The 21,595-nt window shown below is 40.6% G+C and overlaps 1 protein-coding gene across 4 annotated transcripts in view; it reads left to right on the top strand.

Annotated features, from left to right (window-relative positions):
• The window catches only part of LOC147029374 (triple functional domain protein-like), a 497,357-nt gene that overhangs the window by 202,340 nt on the left and 273,422 nt on the right, over positions 1–21,595 (top strand). For 3 of the 4 annotated variants that reach the window (XM_085872381.1, XM_085872378.1, XM_085872380.1), the window contains 5 exons: positions 2,506–2,696; positions 5,782–5,904; positions 10,660–10,851; positions 18,796–18,852; positions 20,590–20,721. In XM_085872381.1, the coding sequence (XP_085728507.1) occupies positions 2,506–2,696; positions 5,782–5,904; positions 10,660–10,851; positions 18,796–18,852; positions 20,590–20,721 (695 nt within the window). The remainder of the gene's footprint in view (positions 1–2,505; positions 2,697–5,781; positions 5,905–10,659; positions 10,852–18,795; positions 18,853–20,589; positions 20,722–21,595) is intronic. The other variant, XM_085872379.1, reaches the window with a different exon arrangement.

Raw genomic sequence — 21,595 nt, 5'->3', positions numbered from 1 at the left:
TGGTGTCACCTCGCAGGCGAAGGATTCGGGAGGGTGTATAAGTATAACACGGAAGGGGGATTGAAGGAAAATGGTGGTGCAGTCTATCTTAATCAAATGTCGTCCATGTTTGTTCATTCACAAACATGCATTTGACGACGTGGCAGTATGGCCAAAGACATAAATACACAAGGTGGCTGTCATTCCTTCGCATGCATATTTCAATACATACGACATATGATAAGACTATGCTCTAAGTAGATCCTGACTCTCCATGACTCACTCCTGTTAATTTGAATTCCATAAGACGAACAGAATTTGGCTGAATAGCATTGGGCTCTGTCCACTCAGCTGAATACTTCCTGATGCACCAAATGCAGTCTGGGCTTTTACACCTGTATCGTTTTGTCCATGGGACACAATCTATGCCTTGTTTTAGGATTAACATCTGGGTTTCCTGACTATTAGGTGAGTCCTTTAGCCACAATCCATCTTTCTTTTTCACCATTTCAAGTTCAAATATAGTATTTACGTGATTGGCGCTGGAATTGAATGTCAATGCATTTTCATTTCATCCATTAATAGAACAGAATGTACACGTTATACAGCAGTAGTTTCAGAGGGAGGGTGGGGGTGAGGCTGTGAGGGTGTTGGTGGGGAAGAGGGGTGTGGGAGGGGATTTGGTTTGGAGGCTCTTACTATTGTTGGTCTTTTCCTGAAAAGTCAATGGCTGGCCTGTTTTTTTGTACGACATCAGTCTGAAGAGTGAAGAAGTCTGCCTGCTTGATCTATTTTACATTTTACATGATGGGAATCCCTTACAGCCCATTATGCTTCACTCGAGGCAGTGTTTTGTTTCGAGTTTTATGAAGGTGTGGCCAGTGAGCGGGGGGGGGGGGGGCGGGGGGGGAGAGTCAAACTGACACAACTTTGAAGTGGGTTTCAATTGTTAAAAGTCAAAACACATGCGAAATGAACATCTGATGCGATATGATGTTGTCCATCAACTGGCAAATTCAGCAAAACAATCGAGTCAGTGGTGTTTGCCTTTTGCTATCATAATCGTGTAAATTGAAAACCGTGTCTTCAAACGGTATAATTTCCGATTTGTCCCTTCCTTTCACTGACATTAACATGGATTATTCTCTGATCGGGCATTCATTTTCTGGCACGTGCCATCACTATTTGAGCTACGGTTAATGAAGAAACAAAATATACGAGAAGGGCACTCTGTCGAGCGCATACCTCCGCCATGTAATGTCTGATCTACTGGAACATATTGAGCCCAATACATTTTCGAAATATTATGCTATATATCGTTTTTGGCCGAATCTAATGGTGAAGAATCAATTTTAAAAATTAAAAAAGTCTCGTATCCGGATCTAAATTTGGATGTTCACCAAAATCACATCAAGCCACCCAACTCATCCACCAGATTTCGTCCGAATCCGTCCGCAACTTTTTGAGATATCCTGCACACAAACAGACAAACAAGTAAACGAAAAAGAAAGATGTCATGCATAGAATGATACTTGTGAAATCCATCAAACAAATTTGACCTTGAAAAATAATTGGTTGAACTAAATGACAAAATACACAAATCCTCTTCAAATTTCAAGTCAAATGGATGAAAATTAAGGATTTTAAAAATCTCACCTCGGTTGTTGACGTTTTGGCCTATTTTGACCTCAAAAAATAATGGTTGGTTGAATTCAATGACCAAATTTCAAGTCAATCGGATGAAAGTTGACAATTCTAGAAATCTGGCCACTGATGACCTCAAGAATAATTAATGGTTCAATTCAGTGACCTGATATGTAAATCCTGTTCAAATTTCGAGTCAATCGGATGAAAATTGAGGATTTTAGAAATTTGACATATTTGTTGACCTTTGGCTTATGTTGACCTTTTGACCTCAAAAACAATTGGCTTCTTGCTTATGACAAACTATACCATGTGGTGAAGTTTTGTGAAGATCGGTTTAAAATTGTAACCTGTAGGCGACAAACCTAAAAACAAACATATTAAAGAAATAAACAAACAAACAGACGGGGGGGGGGGGGGGGGGTGAAAACATAACCTCCTTCCAACTTTGGTTGCGGAGTAAATACTAAACATCTTTTGAAAAAATATTTTCAGTGTTGGAAGCTGTTTCAACAGACCTAATTATCTGCAGCACAATAGTGATGGTTTAAATTTTTTTTTTTTAATATAACGTCTTCACAATTTATGTTGATTAACCCCTTCACCTCCCACTCCTTACCTGAAATCTACTGCATGGTGTTAAAAAAAAAGTTTTGCCCTCTTTTTGTTTTATAGAATGTAATTGAAGGCACAAATGAACTTCATGGAAAAATAATTTTGTTCCAGACAACAAAATAAATGTACAACAGAAAGCTTATTTATAACAAGCTGTCGTCACTTGAACTGCCACAGTGGTGATAAGTGTCCCTGGGTCTCTCTTTCTCTTTCCTAGTTCTGTAAGGCAGGCTTGTTTTGACATTGGTGGTACCCTTGTCACTGCAGGAGCAGGTGAGGGTGGCGGCTGCAGCTACCCACAAGGGAACGCTGACTTCCAAAGTCTCGCGCCACGAATTCCAGGCCTACTCGACAAACTCCACTCCACACGGCAACACCTGCATCAGATGTGGCACAGTCGCAAGCTCAAGCTGGACCAATGCTTTCAGCTGCGCCTCTTTGAGCAGGATGCTGAGAAGGTGTGCTTCATTCGATGTTTTTCCTTGTTTGCATTTGCTGTCTTATTGTTTTTGATGTTTGTTTGCTTCTTCCGTTTGCATTGATGAAACGTTTAAAAATTATTTGCCGCTTTAAATATTTGATGGTATAGATATGGAAAGTTTCTGAGTAGTCACCTTCTGGCCATGTGCTTCTTTCCACTGAAATTGAATTTTTCAAACTTTATTCTCGAATTCTCTGCAGACTTATCTTCACGCTTTTTGAAAAAATCAAATAAAAGGGGGATATTGTAATCAGCTCTGTCTGTCTGTACGTCACTCTATCTCCTCCAAAATGTTTGTGCAGAACTTGAGTTATCTTGGTAGTTATGACTACCACATGGCAAAAAAGAGCAAGAACAGAATCATTTTTGACCCCACCTGGGACTCTCCGGTTGGGTCAAAAAGTCAATTTCCAAAAAATGCAATTACTGGCACTTTTTTTTTTTTTAGCATTTTCATCTTAAACTTTGTATATGCAATCAACATTGGGGGACACATGAAATATGTAACAGTGTTTGGATCTGACCCCCGATTCGTGCCCCAGGATCTGGGAACAGTTGTCAAAATGGGGGGCAAATTTTTTAACTCAACATTTGATACTGGGTCCTTACTGGTGGAACTTTTTGCCATCTTTCAACTTTGCTTCAGGTGGGAAGCGTGGGGATTTGCGATGGTGCACCATCGACTTCGCTCTCGTTCCACTTGGTTCAGACCACACCATCGGCATTAAGTAGTGGATAGTGGTATAAGTTGTAGTGTGTACCTTGATACTGACTAACGGATTTTAAAAAAACCGTTTAAATTGATGCGTAACATGGTGTAAACTTGGTTTAAATCCTTGGTAATAAATCACATTATGTTGATTCCACGGCACACCCAGGGAAACTAAAACCACCTTGTAATTATTTGTCATGCAAATGCTGTAACATACGGACGGCACGTTTGTGCTTTGACCATTCAGCCCAGCTGGAAGCACTCTTCAAGCAAAATATCCTTCACCCTGCAGTGACTTTTGGACTGGGTGGGGAGTAGGATGGGAGAGAAGGGGTTGGCTTCGGAGGCAGGTCCTGGGAAAACTGTGAACATCTGATTTGGCTCCAGCTTGAAAAAAAATGCAGCTCCAAAACAGTGGATTTCTTTTTTTTGGAAGGGGAGGGGGGGATTGCTTTGTTTTGACCTGTGTCGATCTTCTTGTGTAACAGCTTGGCTGTGATTGGTGATGTGTTAAATGCTTTCAATGTTTCTTCACCATTGAGAGATAGGGCCAAAAACGATATATAGCACAATATTTCAAAAATGTATCGTGCCTGATATGTTCTCATGGATCAGGCATTGGTGGCGGAGGTATGCACTCTACCGAGTGCCCTTCTAGTTGTTTATTTTTTTTTCAGTTAACCCACCCACCCAAACACCCACCTCTCTCTCTCTCTCTCTCTCTCTCTCTCTCTCTCTCTCTCTCTCTCTCTCTCTCTCTCTCTCTCTCTCTCTCTCTCTCTCTCTCTCTCTCTCTCTCTCTCTCTCTCTCTCTTTCTCTCTTTCTCTTTCTCTTTCTCTTTCTCTTTCTCTCTCTTTCTCTCTTTCTCTCTTTCTCTCTTTCTCTCTTTCTCTCTTTCTCTCTTTCTCTCTCTTTCTCTCTCTTTCTCTCTCTCTTTCTCTCTCTTTCTCTCTTTCTCTCTTTCTCTCTTTCTCTCTCTTTCTCTCTCTTTCTCTCTCTTTCCCCCAAATTTCCTTCGCAACTGCGATCACACAGCATGGAGAGAGACTGTGGGTGTGATGTGTGAGTAAACAATTTTGTTTACTTGACACTCTCCCCCTCCCCTCCCTTCCCCCTCTACTCCCCCTCAATCCCCACTGGTGTGGCTGTCTTATATCTGTTTCATCACAAGACCTTTAACCAGACTCGATGGTGTAATGGTTAAAATGTCTACTCTGAGTCTGGAAGGTCGGTGGTTCAAACCCTGAATGAGTCAAAACAAAGACTTTAAGAATGATCGGTGCTGCTGCCTTGCTTGATGGTCAGCATTTAAAAGGATGGAGCACGGACAAACAACCGTATGTTGGCAATGGTAGTGCAGGTTTGATGGGCCTCATGCCCTCCTCATGCCATCTTCATGCCTTGAAGTTTCTTCAAAGGGAACTGGGTTTTTCTTGGTGCCGTTCACTCGGCATTACAAGTTGGAATTGAGCTTATAGCAATGCTTGTAGTTTGACTCGCACTCATCCCTTGTGGTCGCACATCTTCCTGAACCTATTCAGAGTAAGCAGACGGCATAGGAAGCAACCTTTCTACTAAAATATATCAAAACTACAACAAATGAGACATTGTGGGTGAAGTGACGTAATACTCTCATTGTCGAGCGATTATACGAGACTTTGGATGAAGCTTTTGCTTCAGGTACCTTATTGTACGTCCGTTATCGTGTGTCCGTTTTGCGTACGTCATAACGAGGTACTCAGACCTTATTATTTTTGGAATGAAACCCAGATTGGACAATTCGAAGGCAAGTCTGCATGTTCTTTTCTCCCCTCCGATTTGGTCCTTCTGTCCTGAAAACTTCCTCTCATTTTGAAATTCTTGATTTTGAGCCCAATGTTGCAGGTTTTGAATACTCTAGGTTTTTATGAAATGCCTGAGTAAGTCATGATCATTATGGGGAGGAAAGCTCGAATCCTCCCCCTTCTCCAGACTTTGATCACCTCCCATTTGCAGTGTACCAGCAAGTGCCAAATGACTATGATTGTACCAGTACCATTATCTCCTTACGGCATTGAAAAGTATTGCGGTTGATTTGTTGGGTTTTTTTTTCCTTTTGTGTCTGCCAGTAAACTTGTACTATGCAATTTGTCATTAAAACCAGATGAGAAATTATGGGGATCCACCAAATTCATTCAAAAATGTATGTGGTATCGATTTCATTTCACCACCTTCACTTGAGTTTACAAAGCACACAATGCTTTGTAGTCCGTCATATGTGCCTCACCGATTCGAGCAGTACGTCCATCATTGCTCTATCTTTTGTATTTTCCCTCTCTCCCATCCCTTGCCTCTCCTTACCCCCGGCAGATGTTTGACTGGATTAGCCATAACAAGCAACTCTTCCTTGAGAGTTATACGGACATTGGCGCCGGGCATCAGCATGCAGTTGAACTTCAGGCACAGCACACGCACTTTGCTCGTAATTCCATGGTAAGTAACTGAGTCTTTCAGAAGGTAGTGAGAATGAAGGTCGGAGGGACGCCTGGAGTAGGCGATGCGGATGGTGAAGCTATCAGAACCATTGTTTTGGACTGTAAAAGCGTGGGAATGCTTCAGGATCTTTTTCGATTTGCTTGGTCAGCATGGACTTTGTCCAGTGGCTCGGTGCCAAGCTTTGCACACATAACACGTAGCCTCCTCCTCGCCAGTGCCAAAGTAGCCTCCTCGCCGGATATAAGCTTAAACTAATATGCTCAAGTGTATATAACGTTTCGTCAGAGGTCTGCACAGAAGTGGAACCAGCAAGAAAAACAAGGGAAGTGACGTGTTTACCAGTGCACTTATTTCCTTTGGTGTCATGATTACACCGTAACGCATTAAGCCGCTGTGTGGGTGGCACGTTTCAGCGAGGTTCCTCATGTTAGTTACAAGGTCACTTTCCCATGGCTTTACTACTGCACGAACACCTGGCAGATGTTATCGTCTTTCATCCTTGTGGATGGGAACTCGGAACAAAAAGTTTGAGCATTTGCAGCTGTGGAAGGATGCTTCCAAAGCAAAGGATCCATTTTATATAACCCGGACTATGCGAGCAAAAGGGAAACGGCCAGACGTTGTGGGGAGTTGTGGATGGAATCGTCAGAATGAATGGTTGAAGTCTGCTAACCGCCCTGGGAAGCAAGGAGAAGCTGACGTTTCGGGTTGCTCTGCCGAAGAGTTAAAACGCTCAGTGTCATCTCCTCCCGACTTCTCACGGCGGTTAGCATAACCCGATCAACGTCCTGTTGATTCCGTCCCTTATTCGACCCATCCGCCGACGCGGACAACGCAGACAGACACTATCGCCTTCACAATTAAAGTCGTTTTCCATTCAGAGTTTGGGGAATGTTTGGAGGCTAAACACACCTAATGGCTTGTGCAAAGTCACATTGAGACCTATTCGACAGCATTTGGATAAAGGAACCTCGAAGAGTGACGCACACACAGGGTGGTCCAAAAGAAAAACCCACCAATTTTGGAGTACGTGAATTAAACACCACATGTTCTACAAAGTGAATTCGGAAACAATATGTCCAGTTAGATATAGTCCGTGCAATCATGCAGTCATTTGTAATTTTGTGATGAAATACCAAGTTCTTTCTGTTATTTCATTTCTCAGCATTTTCGCAAAAAATCTTAATTGGCATTTTTATTTTTCGTTTTTTTTCTTTCTTTCTGGTGGACCACCTGATACATCGAGCAAAATTGGAGTGAGAGACGGACTTCCGACCTGGCACGGCAGTCATAGTCTGCAGTGGAAAGCATAAAAGGTGTTCCTTGCAATAATGCAAGCTCTGGTGTGACTCTTGTGCGGAGGCAAGCAAGACGGCTAATCGTTTATTATTTATTTTTATGTTTGCACCCGTCTTGATGCTTGACCAAAGACGCGACAAAATGCCGCTTTCTACAGACAATGCGACCTGTACACTTTGGGCACTTTCAGCGCGTGCCGTGGCACTTTCCCTTGTTCCTGGCCAATCGAACATCACTTTCACCAAACCTCACAAAGATTTAATTTGAGTTTCTCTCGGCTTTTACATAAAATCCACGGTCTTTGAACCACTTTCTTCACAGACTTCATTTTATGCGATTTGGTTTTGTGCCGCACCGCTGCTGTCTCCTTATTTGAAAGCTTTCCAAGCAGTAGCTGTTAATGTGCTCGTTCGTTTGATCTTGCTGTCAATGCTGTTTGCTCTGACACAGGGAATTGAGATGTTTCTTATGCACAAGGTTTCAATTCAGTAACGTTTCCTCATCGGATGTTATTTTAACAAGCATCGGTCGAATGCAATGTCGGTTTGAACTTTATAATTAAACCATAAACACACCTCTGTGTGCTTGATATCAATGTGATTTTGCCAGTTATCTGTTTGATAAGAGTCTTCCTCTTAGCCATTTTGAAATGTTGCCTCAAAAATAAGGTTCAAATCATCTTGAGGTTCAATAATAATAACAATAATTGATTGATTAATTGATTTAATTGTACAATATAAATAATAATAATAATTTAATAATTAATTTCTCAATCAATTGCCAAATAGCACACCAAAACCAACACTGTTTCATCTGAATCGAACTTTTTGAAAATTAAGTAATTGATCGAAAAATAAATAATTCATTCATTCATTGATTATTCAATAAATCAAAAAAAACGTTTATCGCAGAATCACTTGGTCACTGTCATGTCCAAATATTAGCTTCCGAGCTCAAAATATCCCTGAGATATAATTACCAGGATGATAAATAAAATAAGTAAGTAATTGATTAATTGATAATAATGAAGTAATTTATCAATTAATTGATTAATAAAAAAATAAAATATAACATTTTTGTCAAAGCACATCTTTACTTTTGCTCCCAAATTTCAGCTTCTTCGCTCAAAGGATGGCTGAGATATCACCCAGACAAACAAACAAACAAACAAACAAACAAGAAAACGGAGTTCTCCCTTCCTTTGGTGCCCCGCGATGGTGTCGTGCATCGCTTTGATATGGAATTGGGAAGGAATGGTGAAACAACAAAACAACCCACAATGAACAAATGAAAAGCGGCGAAGAGGAGGAAATCACAATCAACTGGGAAAAGGGAGTGCTTTGGAATGGGGCTATTTGCGGTAGTAGAGATCATGAGTATGGATGGGGGATGTAGTGGTGAATAACTGTCTTGAAATTCTGGAGTGAAGGATGGGATTGAACTGACTGGGGAGGTTGATTCCACAGGGAGAGAAAAGAGGAAAAAATGAATGGAGGTGAGCAAAGAGCCTGGAATTAGGGAGTTCAATTAGAAGAGGGTTAGTGGCAGACCGTGTGCGCCGTACAGAAACCTGGCAATGACGGAGCCATGAGAGGGCAGAAGAGGCAAGATGAAAAAGGAGACAGTAGAATACAGAGGTCACCAACCTGTCTGCAATGTGAAAGTAACATGCCAAGACACTCGACTCCATCACGGGAGATCCCAATGATTTTGTGGACCTTGCTTTCCACAGCATCAAGAAGGACAAATTGTGAGGCAGGAGTGCCAGCCCAAATGTGAGAGCAGTACCCCATCAAGCTGTGAATTGAAGGCCTTGCAGATTGTTAGAAGTGAGTGAAGTGCGTGTGAGAATCCACTTGCAGATCTACATATATATATATATATATATATATATATATATATATATATATATATATATATATATATATCATTAATTCTCAGATCTAACATAATCTATATGACCCGACGACATTCTGCTGTAAAACACTCTTTTTGTTAGTGATGGAATTTGAACAAAGTTGTCGAATTTAACCAAAACACATGAAGAATGTACAGATTCTGTGCAGCATCTGTGGACACAGAAAATTGTTTCAAGATAACATCTGCATTGAAGGCCTATGGGTTTGACAAGCATGCCTGGGCAGGCTTTGGCACAGTTTGACGAAGTTGTGTCATTTAATCATCACATGTTATGTCCGTTTTATCCATCGGTTGATTTTATATTTTTAATGTGCTTCTAAAACTACTCGGCGGACGCATCCGATATATATATATATATATATATATATATATATATATATATATATATATATATATATATATATATATATATACATTATGTCCAAGTGAACCATGCCTGGTCCTGATGGTGTGTTTGTCTGCACCTCGATCTACTGAAATCAATGCAGTTCATTCCAAGGCATCATCATGACCTAACTTGTACTGCATAACCCTTATAATCTCTTCCAACAATTGCTTGATGTGATTCGGGCTTGCACTGTTTCACACATTTTACAATCTCAGCTTCACAAATCAGGATATATAAAATTACTGTTCAAGGAATAGTACTTATCTTGCACTCTGTCTGATTACGAACCAAGTTGGGCCACCCAATAAAGATCTGGTTATTTGGGCTTCAGTAAACCATCAAGAAGGTTGATGTGTAAAGGAGTAACAAAGATTAAACCGTTAATGCACCATGACAATGTTGGGCCAAATGGCCTCATACATATATATGTGAAAAAACAATTTGTGAAAAACAATTGAAGACAACAAAGCTATACATATATATATATATATATATATACATATATATATATATATATATATATATATATATATGTATGTAGAATGCACCTTCGAACACGACGTGGAGTGGCCAAGCCATAAGCCACGCTCCGCTCCTCCAACGCACCTGACGTACGACGCTCAATCAGTGAGAGGGGCGTTATTTTTCGTTTTAACATTAATTTTATAACTGTGGAACCCTTGTATATTAACTGTCATTTGACTGCATATGGAATGTAATTAATTAACTCCAATCGGTTCGATTCCCGACAAATAATTCACCTTCAAACGGGACATGAATTTCCAAGGTGTAAGCCAAGAAGCTCCATGCATCTCTGTACCGATCGGCCAAAACACCAATATTTTTTGTATTAACTTTAATTTGATGAAGAATTGGAAGTTTTTATTGTGACGGCGACCTTCCGTGTGTGAAAACAATATGGTGCAGCAAATTTCTGGTCAATTGACCCAGGGTTATGTAATTGTATAGAAATCAAACAAAAGGCTACACACACACACACACACACACACACACACACACACACACACACACACACACACACACACACACACACACACACACACGTGACCTTGTGCCATTATTCATGTTGTTGTGTTGTTAGCCGAGACAGAGAAGATGATCAGGGGTGTCACTTCTCTTTACAGAATGTTTACGTGAACATCAGTCGCATCATGTCTGTGGGATCGAGGCTGGCTGAAGCAGGGCATTATGCGGCGCAACAGATAAAGCAAATATCAGCGCACCTCGATCAGGAATGGAAGTGCTTTGCTGCGGCCCTGGATGAGCGCAGCACTCTGCTTTCCATGTCCGCGCTGTTCCACCTGAAGGCCGAACAGGTTGGTTGCATCACAATAATAGCTAGGTGACGAGGAGTACGTTGTTTTTGCTCGAAGGTTATCCAGAGTGGGTTTATCTTTTCTTATCCTGGGGTGTGTTTCGGGGCACAGGAAAATGCATTTATCTTGCTGATGGAAATGCAATCAGTACATAATGGATGAAGGATGTATTGATTGTTGTGTTGGAGGAAATCTAGAAAATGAAAGGGAGTGCTCAATTCAGGAGTGTGTTCTTCAAGGTGTAGATAATCATCCGTCGTTCATTCAGTCTCAGGACTTGAGTAGATTCGGTAAAATCGGTCTTGAGACCGATTTTGATTAAAATGAATAAATTAATAAAAATCAGTCCTGTACGCTCCCACTGGTTCGGCGCTGCGTCTCCAAAACTTCCATTTGTGAGCCTCCAACTCTTGAGTGTTGGATTCCTCGCTGATTATCTGTTTCCTTAATCCCATCCTTCAATCTTCTCTTCGGTCTTCCTGTTGGTCTCCTTCCTTCCGGAATCCATTTGTCCACCTTTCCGGTTATCCGATCTTCCCCCATCCTCCACACATCAGCAGCCAGCCCACATCAGGTCCCACTCTTTCGCCAGCTCACTTACCTTCCTCTGTCCATTTTTTTAATCCTCACTTCCTCGTTGGTTATTCTCTGCGTCCAGAGAATCCCAAGTATTTTTCTCGGGGCATCCACTGTTAAAACTAATCAGTCTCCTTTTCTCCTCCTTCATCCAAGTAAAACTCTCTAACCTGTCCAACACCACAGAGATCACTGCTGCATCCTACACCATCTTGATTTGCAGGATCACATCTCTTCTCCAGAGATCTGTGATCAGACTATTGGACACCCCTCCCGTCAATGTTAGGCTTCTCTTCACTTCTTCCTCACTGCCTCTATTATCTGTTTTCTTGTTTCCCCAAGTAAACAAATGAACCTACTTTCTCGATCACTTCGTCCTTTAACCTTTCAATCTTCATCTCTTTGATTCTGCCTTGTCACCAGCATCCACTATGTCTTAGGAATACTCACCATCAAACCAAAATTTCTCGCTTTCATCACTGATCCTTCGGAGGAGTGTTGCAAGTCCTGTAACCATCGCAGTAATGGAAACCACATGTGCATCCTCCAAGTCCCACATTTTCTGATCTCCAATCTGAACAGACTCCCTGACTGACTTCCTCTGTCAACTACGAGTAGGGGTACCCGGCGTTGCCCGGTGCTGTTCTAATCCTGGTGACATTTTGAAGAAATCAATTTTTTTTTCTCTCTCTCTCTCTTTTTTTTGAAGGGGCCTCAAACTTTTCCCTACACCCACAAAGGAATGTGGTTGGGGATCATTTAATATTACCTTTTACATCGCTACAAAGGTTTAGGCACTATCAATTGATTAAAATTTTAATAATCCAAACAAATTAAACTTTTGGTTTTTTTTTCAGAATTTTCAAAAAATTGTTTTTGTCTAAAACACTTCGCGGCATTTGCCGATGAACCTCTGGATGTTTGACGAAGATCTGTTTGGCCATATCTGGAAAAAGATGGCAACACACTGACACAGATAAACATCTCATCATATAGATATGAACCACGAAATGTAATATGACCTCGAACAAGCTTGGAGACAGGATTCATCCCTGCCTCACTCCAGTCTTTACCTGAAACCATTCTGAACTTCCCCCCAATTCTCACACGGCCTCTGTATCTTCGTACAGACTTCTGATCAGCCTGATCACTTTCTCTGGAATGCCATATTTCTCCAGCACCTTCCACAGTCCTTCCCTATACCCCCAGTGAACTGGATGTAGAGAGTTTTATTTAATTAATTCACAATGCCTTAATGGATTTTGATAATTTTTAATCAACCCAAACAATTAAAATGTGGGATTGATGGATCAAGTTCTCATTCACTACATTGCAATTTGATTGTTCCTTTCACAGGACACTACTGTGTTATGTGCAGATTTAGTTTTCAACAGCGAGTCATCTCTGGTCAGAAGAGTGAATGTACTTCTTCCAAACGAGTTCATGGTTTGTCTTTGAAATTCTACTCGCTATGAGGGCCTCAACCCCATGTTCCTTATTTGTTTATTTTAACCAGAATAAGAATCGACTCTGCTGTGAATTATGGTATCGCTACGAACGCCTATCATATTATTATTATTCTCCCCACACTTAAAAAAAAAAACCAGGGGATATTGTAGTTGGCTCCGTCTCTGTCTGTCTGTCTGCCTGACTGTCACACTATGTCCTCCGAAACAGTTGGGCAGAAATTCACCAAGCTTGATCGTCATGATCAACATGTGACAGGAAGGTGCAAGAGCAGGGTCATTTTTGGCCCCACCCCCTGGGGTGGCGTCAAAAGGTCAAATACCGAAAATTGCAATTATGGGTCCATTTTATAATGTTTTTAAACGAAACTTTATATCTGCAATCAACATCGGGGGACACATGAAATATGTCACAATTTTTTGGATTTGACCCCCAGTTAATGCCATAGGAAGTGTGGACTTTGGGTCACGGGTTAAAATGGGGAAAAAACTTTGCTTTCGGTGGGAAGCGTGGGTATTTGCTATGACGCGCCATCGACTTCGCTCTCGTTTTCCCTGTTTCTTTTATTCTCTTCCTTTTCAACAATTACAATCGCACTCTATTGATTCATTTCTGAGCGAACTCTCTTCCAATGTGGCATGGAGGTATCTTAGCTCAACAAATCCAGACTTCTTTTTGGTTCACGAAAAAATATTTTCACGAAAAAAATAAGTGACCACTATAGTCGTTATTGATGTGTGTCTGTCTGTCTGTCCCGAGCATAGCTCCATGGGTTTTGATCCGATCCTGATAAAATTTTGGTGGGAGGTTTATATCATGATCTAGTTGTGTTTTCCTGAGAATGGGCATGGTGCGCCCATTATGGGAGGAGCCACGCCCAAAAAACATGTGTTTTTAGGTGGTAGCCGATTTCAATTTGCATCTTCTCCGAGGGGTTTGTCGAATCTGGCTGGGGTTTCGGTATTTGGTTCGCCCAATGGCACCTGCATAGCCCCACGGAGCTCGATTTTTCATTTCCGTCCCAAGGTCAAGGTGACAAGGTCACGAACTTAGAAAATTGCGAATTGTGATTTCATGGGGTAGCCGATTTCAATTTGCATCTTCTCCTCGGGGGTTTGTCGAATCTGGCAGGGGTTTCGGTATTTGGTTAGCCCAATGGCACCTGCATAGCCCCACGGAGCTCGATTTTTCATTTTCATCCCAAGGTCAAGGTCACAAGGTCACGAACTTAGAAAATTGCGAATTTTGACGTAAAAATCCATCTTCTCCTAGGGGGTTTGTCGAATCTGGCAGGGGTTTCGGTATTTGGTTAGCCCAATGGCACCTGCATAGCCCCACGGAGCTCGATTTTTCATTTCTTCCCTAGGTCAAGGTTGCAAGGTCACGAACTTAGAAAATTTCGAATTTTGACATAAAAATAATGTGACCGCCCAAACTTTGAGAGCTAGGATGACAATATTTTTTTATGCATAATCTTGAGGTCATTCCCCACCTAAAGTCTTAAAACCATTTTGCTCTATCTCGAACACCTTGCCGGTGGCGCCCCCTTCAAGTTTGTTTTTAACGCTGATTTCATCAAAGTATGGATAATCCGAGGAGTGCGAAATGACATATAGCCTATATGACGTTATATTGTTCCTGGAATGTTCCAGAGGAAGTTTTGCACCAAAGGTCATAATCCTTGACCTTTGACCTTTAAAGTTCACAAAGGTCAAATTTTCAAAGATGTGGGAATCGAACTGGGTTTTCGACCTTCTTCGCCGAACTAACTCCAATAAGCTATAGCACGTATCCTATTTCCTTATTTTAATGTCCACAACATTGTTTTGTGGCCATTAAAGGTTATGCAAAGGTCAAATTTTGAAAGTTGTTGAACAAAACCGGGTTTTCGACATTTTGCAGCTAATAACCTGTCACTCGTACCACATCATGTTGATCATTTTTCTAACTTGGTCAAACATTATCACATTGTCTCATCCTTGACTTTTGAAGCAATCTACATCGTCAAATACCGCCCGTGAACCATCGTCATCTTCAGACTTGTCTCTTTATTTTTATTTTTATGTTTCCGATTTAGGCCCCTATTCCAATGTTAGGGGGTTAAAGACGAAACTAAAAATCACACTTGTTGCCATGCTATTCCTTTGCATCGGAGTCTATAGAGATGAAGTTTAGCACAAAGGTGCTTTGTAACAGCCAGTACACGACTACAGGGATGCATAGAAACATTTTGGGATCGTCACTTTTGGGATTTTACATGGGTCATAGGTCATAATTGGTCGCACAATTAGAGTTTTTGGCTTGCAATGCCTCAATTTACACCAATCCAGAGAAGAATCAGTAAAACAACACTTTCCCACAGCCCCGACAAAGAATCATGCCTTTCATTTTCATCGTGGTCAAAGGCCAAAAATTGTCGCGTAATTCAGAGTTCCAGCCTGCTGAGCCGTTATCTTTAAATTTGAACTATAATCTGGATCAGCTTTGACAAAATAATAATTCTTAAATTGGGACAGTACTTTTTTCTCTCTCTTTTACTTAATTGGGTCTCATGGAGGAGTGAGGCGACAGTGGGATAGCGGGGCGACAAAGAGGAAATGAAACAATCAGGGAAAGTGGAAGGGGAGGAAACACCATAACAGATCTGAAACACACCCACAAGAGCATGCGGCCCGGACAAGGATTTACAAATCAAGGATTTACAGATCCAGTACAACAAGTGAAAGTACTCGGAGAGGTGTAAATGCTTTACATCAACAAATTAAACAATAAATGTTAATGCTGTTCGGGAACAGGTATCCTCAGCTTTTGAAGATGGTTTCTCAGAGCGGAGAAGGTCCTGCCTGATCATGAAGGCAGCTCGAACCAGAACCCACTGCTGATGAACTCTTTCCTTTTTCGTTTACAATGAACGCCTTTTTGTTTTGTTTTTTTTTTCCAACAAGTTTTATTGTGGGTGGGTAATGCGTTATTGTTCCCTCTGGTGGGATGATGAGAGGGTGTGTGGTTTTGAGTCATTGCTTTCCCGGCTGTCTTCTCTCCCAGACACCATCGTGTTTTGCCAAGACATTTATAGTGCTTTGAAAACCGCACATTTGCTGTGTGCCACGAATACAAAACCATTTCTGAAAGAAGTCACCAATTTTTGTTTTATCACTTAATAAGCACTCCTGTATGATAAATTTGTCCTGATAATTTTATTTCTTCTTATTGATCTGTGGAAATTGTTCTGTGTTCAGGTGTGCAGATCTTCGGATGCCTCAGCGAACCTAACCTTGTCAGACTCGTAGTGTCATAGTGAATGATGCACACACAGGTATCTAACCTGCTGGAGTTAGGAAAAGTAGTTAACAATGACTACATTTCTTTAAATCAAAGGTATTTCACTTTCCTAGGTAACTCTTGATACGTTCTCTATCGTAATAGGTACGGTCAGGTAAATCATTTAAACCGTCGATGCTGCTCTTGCTATAAAAAAAAAACAGTGCAGGACATCTTCTTTTTAAATACTGCACTGCACAGGTCGTTTGTCATAGAATGTCCTTTGTGTTATCATAATGTTGGCCTATCATTGAACCAGATGAGTTTGAGAAACAACGTGGCGATTGGTCGGGTGAACAGGAACAATGATTTGCTCACTGATACAGTCATCTGTGATGGAGCGTTGTGAAAAAAAAAAGCATTCTCTCATTGGCGATTAGCTCTCGGCATCAGACGGTCGATCTCGGCTCCCACAAAACTTTGTTGCATGGTGAACGGTCTGATCCTGAAAAAACAATTCATTCCCAATGCATCATTCAATTATTAAACATTCCCCTATAGGATAAGGGAAGGCTTATAGCCATAGTAGGGTTTGTTTCTACAATTGGGGCCCACAATTTTTAATATTGCCCCAGAGTTTCTTTGAATCCAAGGAGGACTAAACCATCATTTAGGTTTTCTTTCTTTGTTTTTCTACCAATGTCCAAGCTGTATCTCGCAACTGGCTGAGACTTTCGGAATGAAATTTTGGTTCAATAATGGGAATAGAAAGGATGCGGAGTTGACATAATTGTTTTTTGACCTTGACCTAATTTTAAAGTCATGACCTAATTATAGACATTTTAACATTTTTCACAATAACTTGACTGAGGTTTGTCTGATGAGCATGGGCTTGCCCTTCTAGATATCTTCGAGTAAGTCACATTTATGCTTAATTTGCATCATACCCCTCCATCTTAAAGGTCAAAGTCGGTCTGAACAATAAAACGCATTTTTTTTTGTTGTCATTGCTCGTTTTGCCAATGTGGAATCTCAAGACTGCTTGGCCTTCAAAGATGATCTTGCATCGTAATAGTGCACCTGCACTGATTTGCATCTGATAGTTGATTACTATTCTTGACCTACATGTTTCGGATTGTGACCCAATTAACAAAACACCTTTTGATCATAACTTGTGTAATTTTACTCTGACTTTCATGCTGTTGAGTTAATGGGTAGATTGTAGATGGGGATAAATTTTCTTAATTTACATTCTATCCATAGGTATTGAAGGTCAAGGTCATATGGTGGTCCAAAAAGTAATATGGCCATCACTGTATCGTGGGTGTCAGGGGAGGCCTACCCTTGTTGATTGCTTTGTGATCACAGATATCTAGTTGGATTGCTTTGGAATCACAGATATCCTGTTTGATTGCTTTATGATCACAGATATCCTGTTTGATTGCTTTATGATCACAGATATCTAGTTTGATTGCTTTGTAATCACAGATATCTAGTTTGATTGCTTTATGATCACATATATCCAGTTTGATTGCTTTGGAATCACAGATATCTAGTTTGATTGCTTTATGATCACAGATATTCTGTTTGATTGCTTGATGATCACAGATATCTAGTTTTTCTGATTTATGATTACAGACATCTAGTTTGATTGCTTTATGATCACAGATATCTAGTTTTACTGATTTGTGATCACAGATATCTGGTTTGATTGATTTATGATCATAGATAACCTGTTTGATTGATTTATGATCATAGATAACCTGTTTGATTGCTTTATAATGACATATCTAGTTTGATTGCTTTATGATCACAGATGTCTAGTTTTATTGCTTTGTAATCACAGATATCCTGTTTGATTCCTTTGTGATTTCAGATATCTAGTTTTATTGCTTTGTAATCACAAATATCCTGTTTGATTGCTTTATTATCACAGATATCTAGTTTTATTACTTTGTAATCACAGATATCCTGTTTGATTCCTTTGTGATTGCAGATATCTAGTTTTATTGCTTTGTGATCACAGATATCTAGTTTGATTGCTTTATGATCACAGATATCTAGTTTTACTGATTTGTGATCACAGATATCTAGTTTGATTGATTTATGATCATAGATAACCTGTTTGATTGATTTATGATCATAGATAACCTGTTTGATTGCTTTATAATGACATATCTAGTTTGATTGCTTTATGATCACAGATGTCTAGTTTTATTGCTTTGTAATCACAGATATCCTGTTTGATTCCTTTGTGATTTCAGATATCTAGTTTTATTGCTTTGTAATCACAAATATCCTGTTTGATTGCTTTATTATCACAGATATCTAGTTTTATTACTTTGTAATCACAGATATCCTGTTTGATTCCTTTGTGATTGCAGATATCTAGTTTTATTGCTTTGTGATCACAGATGTCTAGTTTGATTGCTTTATGATCACAGATATCTAGTTTTACTGATTTGTGATCACAGATATCTAGTTTGATTGACTTATGATCATAGATAACCTGTTTGATTGATTTGTTATCACAGATATCTAGTTTGATTGTTTTATAATGACAGATAACCTGTTTGATGGCTTTGTGATCGCAGATATCTCGTTCTCATTTGCTGTTGATTCTACCCGTTTTGTTTTCAGTTTCATATTTTCAGCCAAACTTCATTTGTTGTGGAAAATTGCATCAATACCTTTCAGGTGGATAACACTGTGTGCGTTCTGGTGTATTACATCGAATGTCCATTTGTTTGGCTTCACGTTTTTTTTTTGGTGTAATATGATGGAGAGATGACACAGTATATTTTGTTAATTACACATTTTATCGATAACTATGAAGAATATTCAAAATTGCAACTTTGTGTGCCGAATGTGACAGAGAATTGCAGGTGTGCGACTTAATTCTCCTGAGATGGCAGACCAAAGCCACAACACCCCCTACTCTTAAACATCTTGATTGTTGAATGATTAAGTACACCATTACATCACGCAAACCTTCACACCACCCACAGTTGACCCATGATCTTCGATCCACTCTGTTATTTTATAACCCTCTCTTCAACCACATTACGCTCTCCTCATCTGCGACATGTTGCCAGCTTACAAGAGCTCTGTCTTGCTGCTGCTGCTGTTTTGTTGTTGTTCGATTTTTGAAATGTGCACCCATTGGTCGGACAGCTGCCGTACCACACCCATATCTGTTGCTTGACTTCACCCACCATAGCACCCAAACAAAATTGTATAGCCGCCATCTTGGATTTCTGTTGGGTTGAACACATTAGGCCTGTTGGCCTCTGCTGATTATGCGCTGGGTTTGTTGCGTCACATATTCCATTGGTTTTGTTTGGGTCGAGTGTGAATCACCATGAGGGATCCTGAAAAATCGAATCATATGTCGAATAATAGTAAGGTTTAATCAAGCCCATGAGAATGCACGGTACGTCAAAACGCACAGAAATCAAGCGTTATGTTACGTTACGTAACCAAGCGTTACGTTCCATTAATTACTAAAAAAAAAAAAAAAGAAAGAAGCGTTATGTCGTTTTTGAACAGCCCCAAAAGGGGGTTCAACAATCCGTGACAGGGTGACGAATCGGCTCTTTCTGATATAACCGTGGCGGAGGCTGACATGGATAAGAGGTGTCAAGTTAATCTTCTAATCGCGCGGTAAATATATGTTTCCCTTTCGCACTCTTCATCTTTTAAGAGTGCTTTAAATGCGCATTTCCCAATCAGCCAGTTACCGGATTTTTGTCGCGGGTTTGTGACCACAGTACCGCCATTCTTTTTCTCTGATGAAAGGCCAGTGCTCAAAACATCATCTGCACCTGTGCTAAATGTACTCTTAATATATTTCATCCCGCGGCAGTGCGCTGATTTAGGCCGACACTCGCCTTCACAGAGAATAGTATGCCGTTGTATAGGCCGAAGATAGTTCTCACTGGTATTTTATCACGCTGATGTCGCCAATTCATTTTTCCTGATGCCCTGAGGATGACGTAATTGGAGGAAAGTCGGTGGGACCGAGTTTGGGAGGCCGCTGGTTCAAACCCCAGCCACGTCACACCAATGACTTTAAAAATGGTACGTGCTGCTTCCTTGCTTGACGTTCAGCATTTAAAAGGATAGCGCATGGACAATCCCCATCGGTTGTCATCCATGGGGAGGAGGAAATTCCTCCTGAGGAAATGGCCCACTGATTGCGGTAAGAAAAGTGATGCCATTGCTATACGGCGTCACTGGTGCCCAGAGTATCCCGGGAAGTGACGGTACTTATCCCAATCTCAGTGGCTGTGTTGTGTGTGGCTTCATTACAATCCTTAGATCTTGTATATATTAAAAAAATGATGTACAATGGTTCAGAGGCTGGTGTTTAGGGTTGGAATGAAAAGTTTTTTTTTTTTGTTTTTTTTTAAACGTGCGATGGTCTGTAAACAGTATCTGGCCAGTGTGGACTCGTGGTGTAAAGCTTGTGGAGATGGTGAACTTCCCACTGAACTGCAGGATCTCGAAGATGCCATTCACCATCATCAGTCACTGTATGACCAGGTTGCTCAGGCCTATGCAGAGGTGAGTGTATTTTGTCATCTGAATACCCGCCGTAGCCAGCAAAGGCTACGTAGTTAATACCATGTTTTTACTCTCCAAAAAGCCACATTCAGAGATTTCTTTATTTTTTTTCAAGGAGAGAAAAAGATTAATTTTACTTTAAGTTAGTCACAAAAGTCATAAAAAATAAAACGTGTTTCAATTGATCACTGTATTGAAACGGTGAACTTCATGTTAATAGGGAATAACAAGGAAATTGGACTCGGGCGCAGACCACTCGGCCCATCACGACAGTGTCACACCAACGCCCAGAGCAAATAAATTTGTCAAAACGACATAATTTAATTTGGGGAATGGTTGGGTGGAGGTGGGGGGTGAGTGGGCATGAGAAAAGTGAAGCAGGCTTAGAAATATCACAAGGGGGGTTTAAAATAACAATTTTGTTTTGGGTTTTTTTTAGGGGGGGGGAGTCAGCGGAGGCAGTTTTCGGGTAGAGAATAAACAACACTGACTACATACTATCCCTCGACAAGTCCCTCTGACAGACATCACATCACGCACAATCACCCATCAGGGTTACTTCATTGTCAAGCTGAATTGTGTTGATGTGGAGTGTCAGTATCATTGTGGTTTTTGGAGGTGTTGGTGTAAATACTAAACTTCACTCTCAGAGTGAATTTACAAATCGACACATATTAGTGGTTGAAGAAATAGCTGAAATTCAGTCATTTGAATGAAGTCAACAATCAAATCCATCCATCCATTGGAACCATACTCTATGCAGAGCGTTGGTGCTGCCGAAGCAGTCTCCTTGGCTATTGGGCACAATCCGGGACGGGTCGCCACTCCAACACAGGATACCAGCAAGCTGGCACTCATTTTGCCAACCTCGGAA

The sequence above is a fragment of the Eptatretus burgeri genome, chromosome 3 (genome assembly GCF_056783735.1).
Source record: "Eptatretus burgeri isolate ZD-2024b chromosome 3, Ebu_testis_v1, whole genome shotgun sequence".
NCBI classification, from domain to species: domain Eukaryota; kingdom Metazoa; phylum Chordata; class Myxini; order Myxiniformes; family Myxinidae; genus Eptatretus; species Eptatretus burgeri.
Note: the sequence above shows the minus strand (reverse complement) of the source record. Positions and strands in the feature narration are given on the sequence as shown.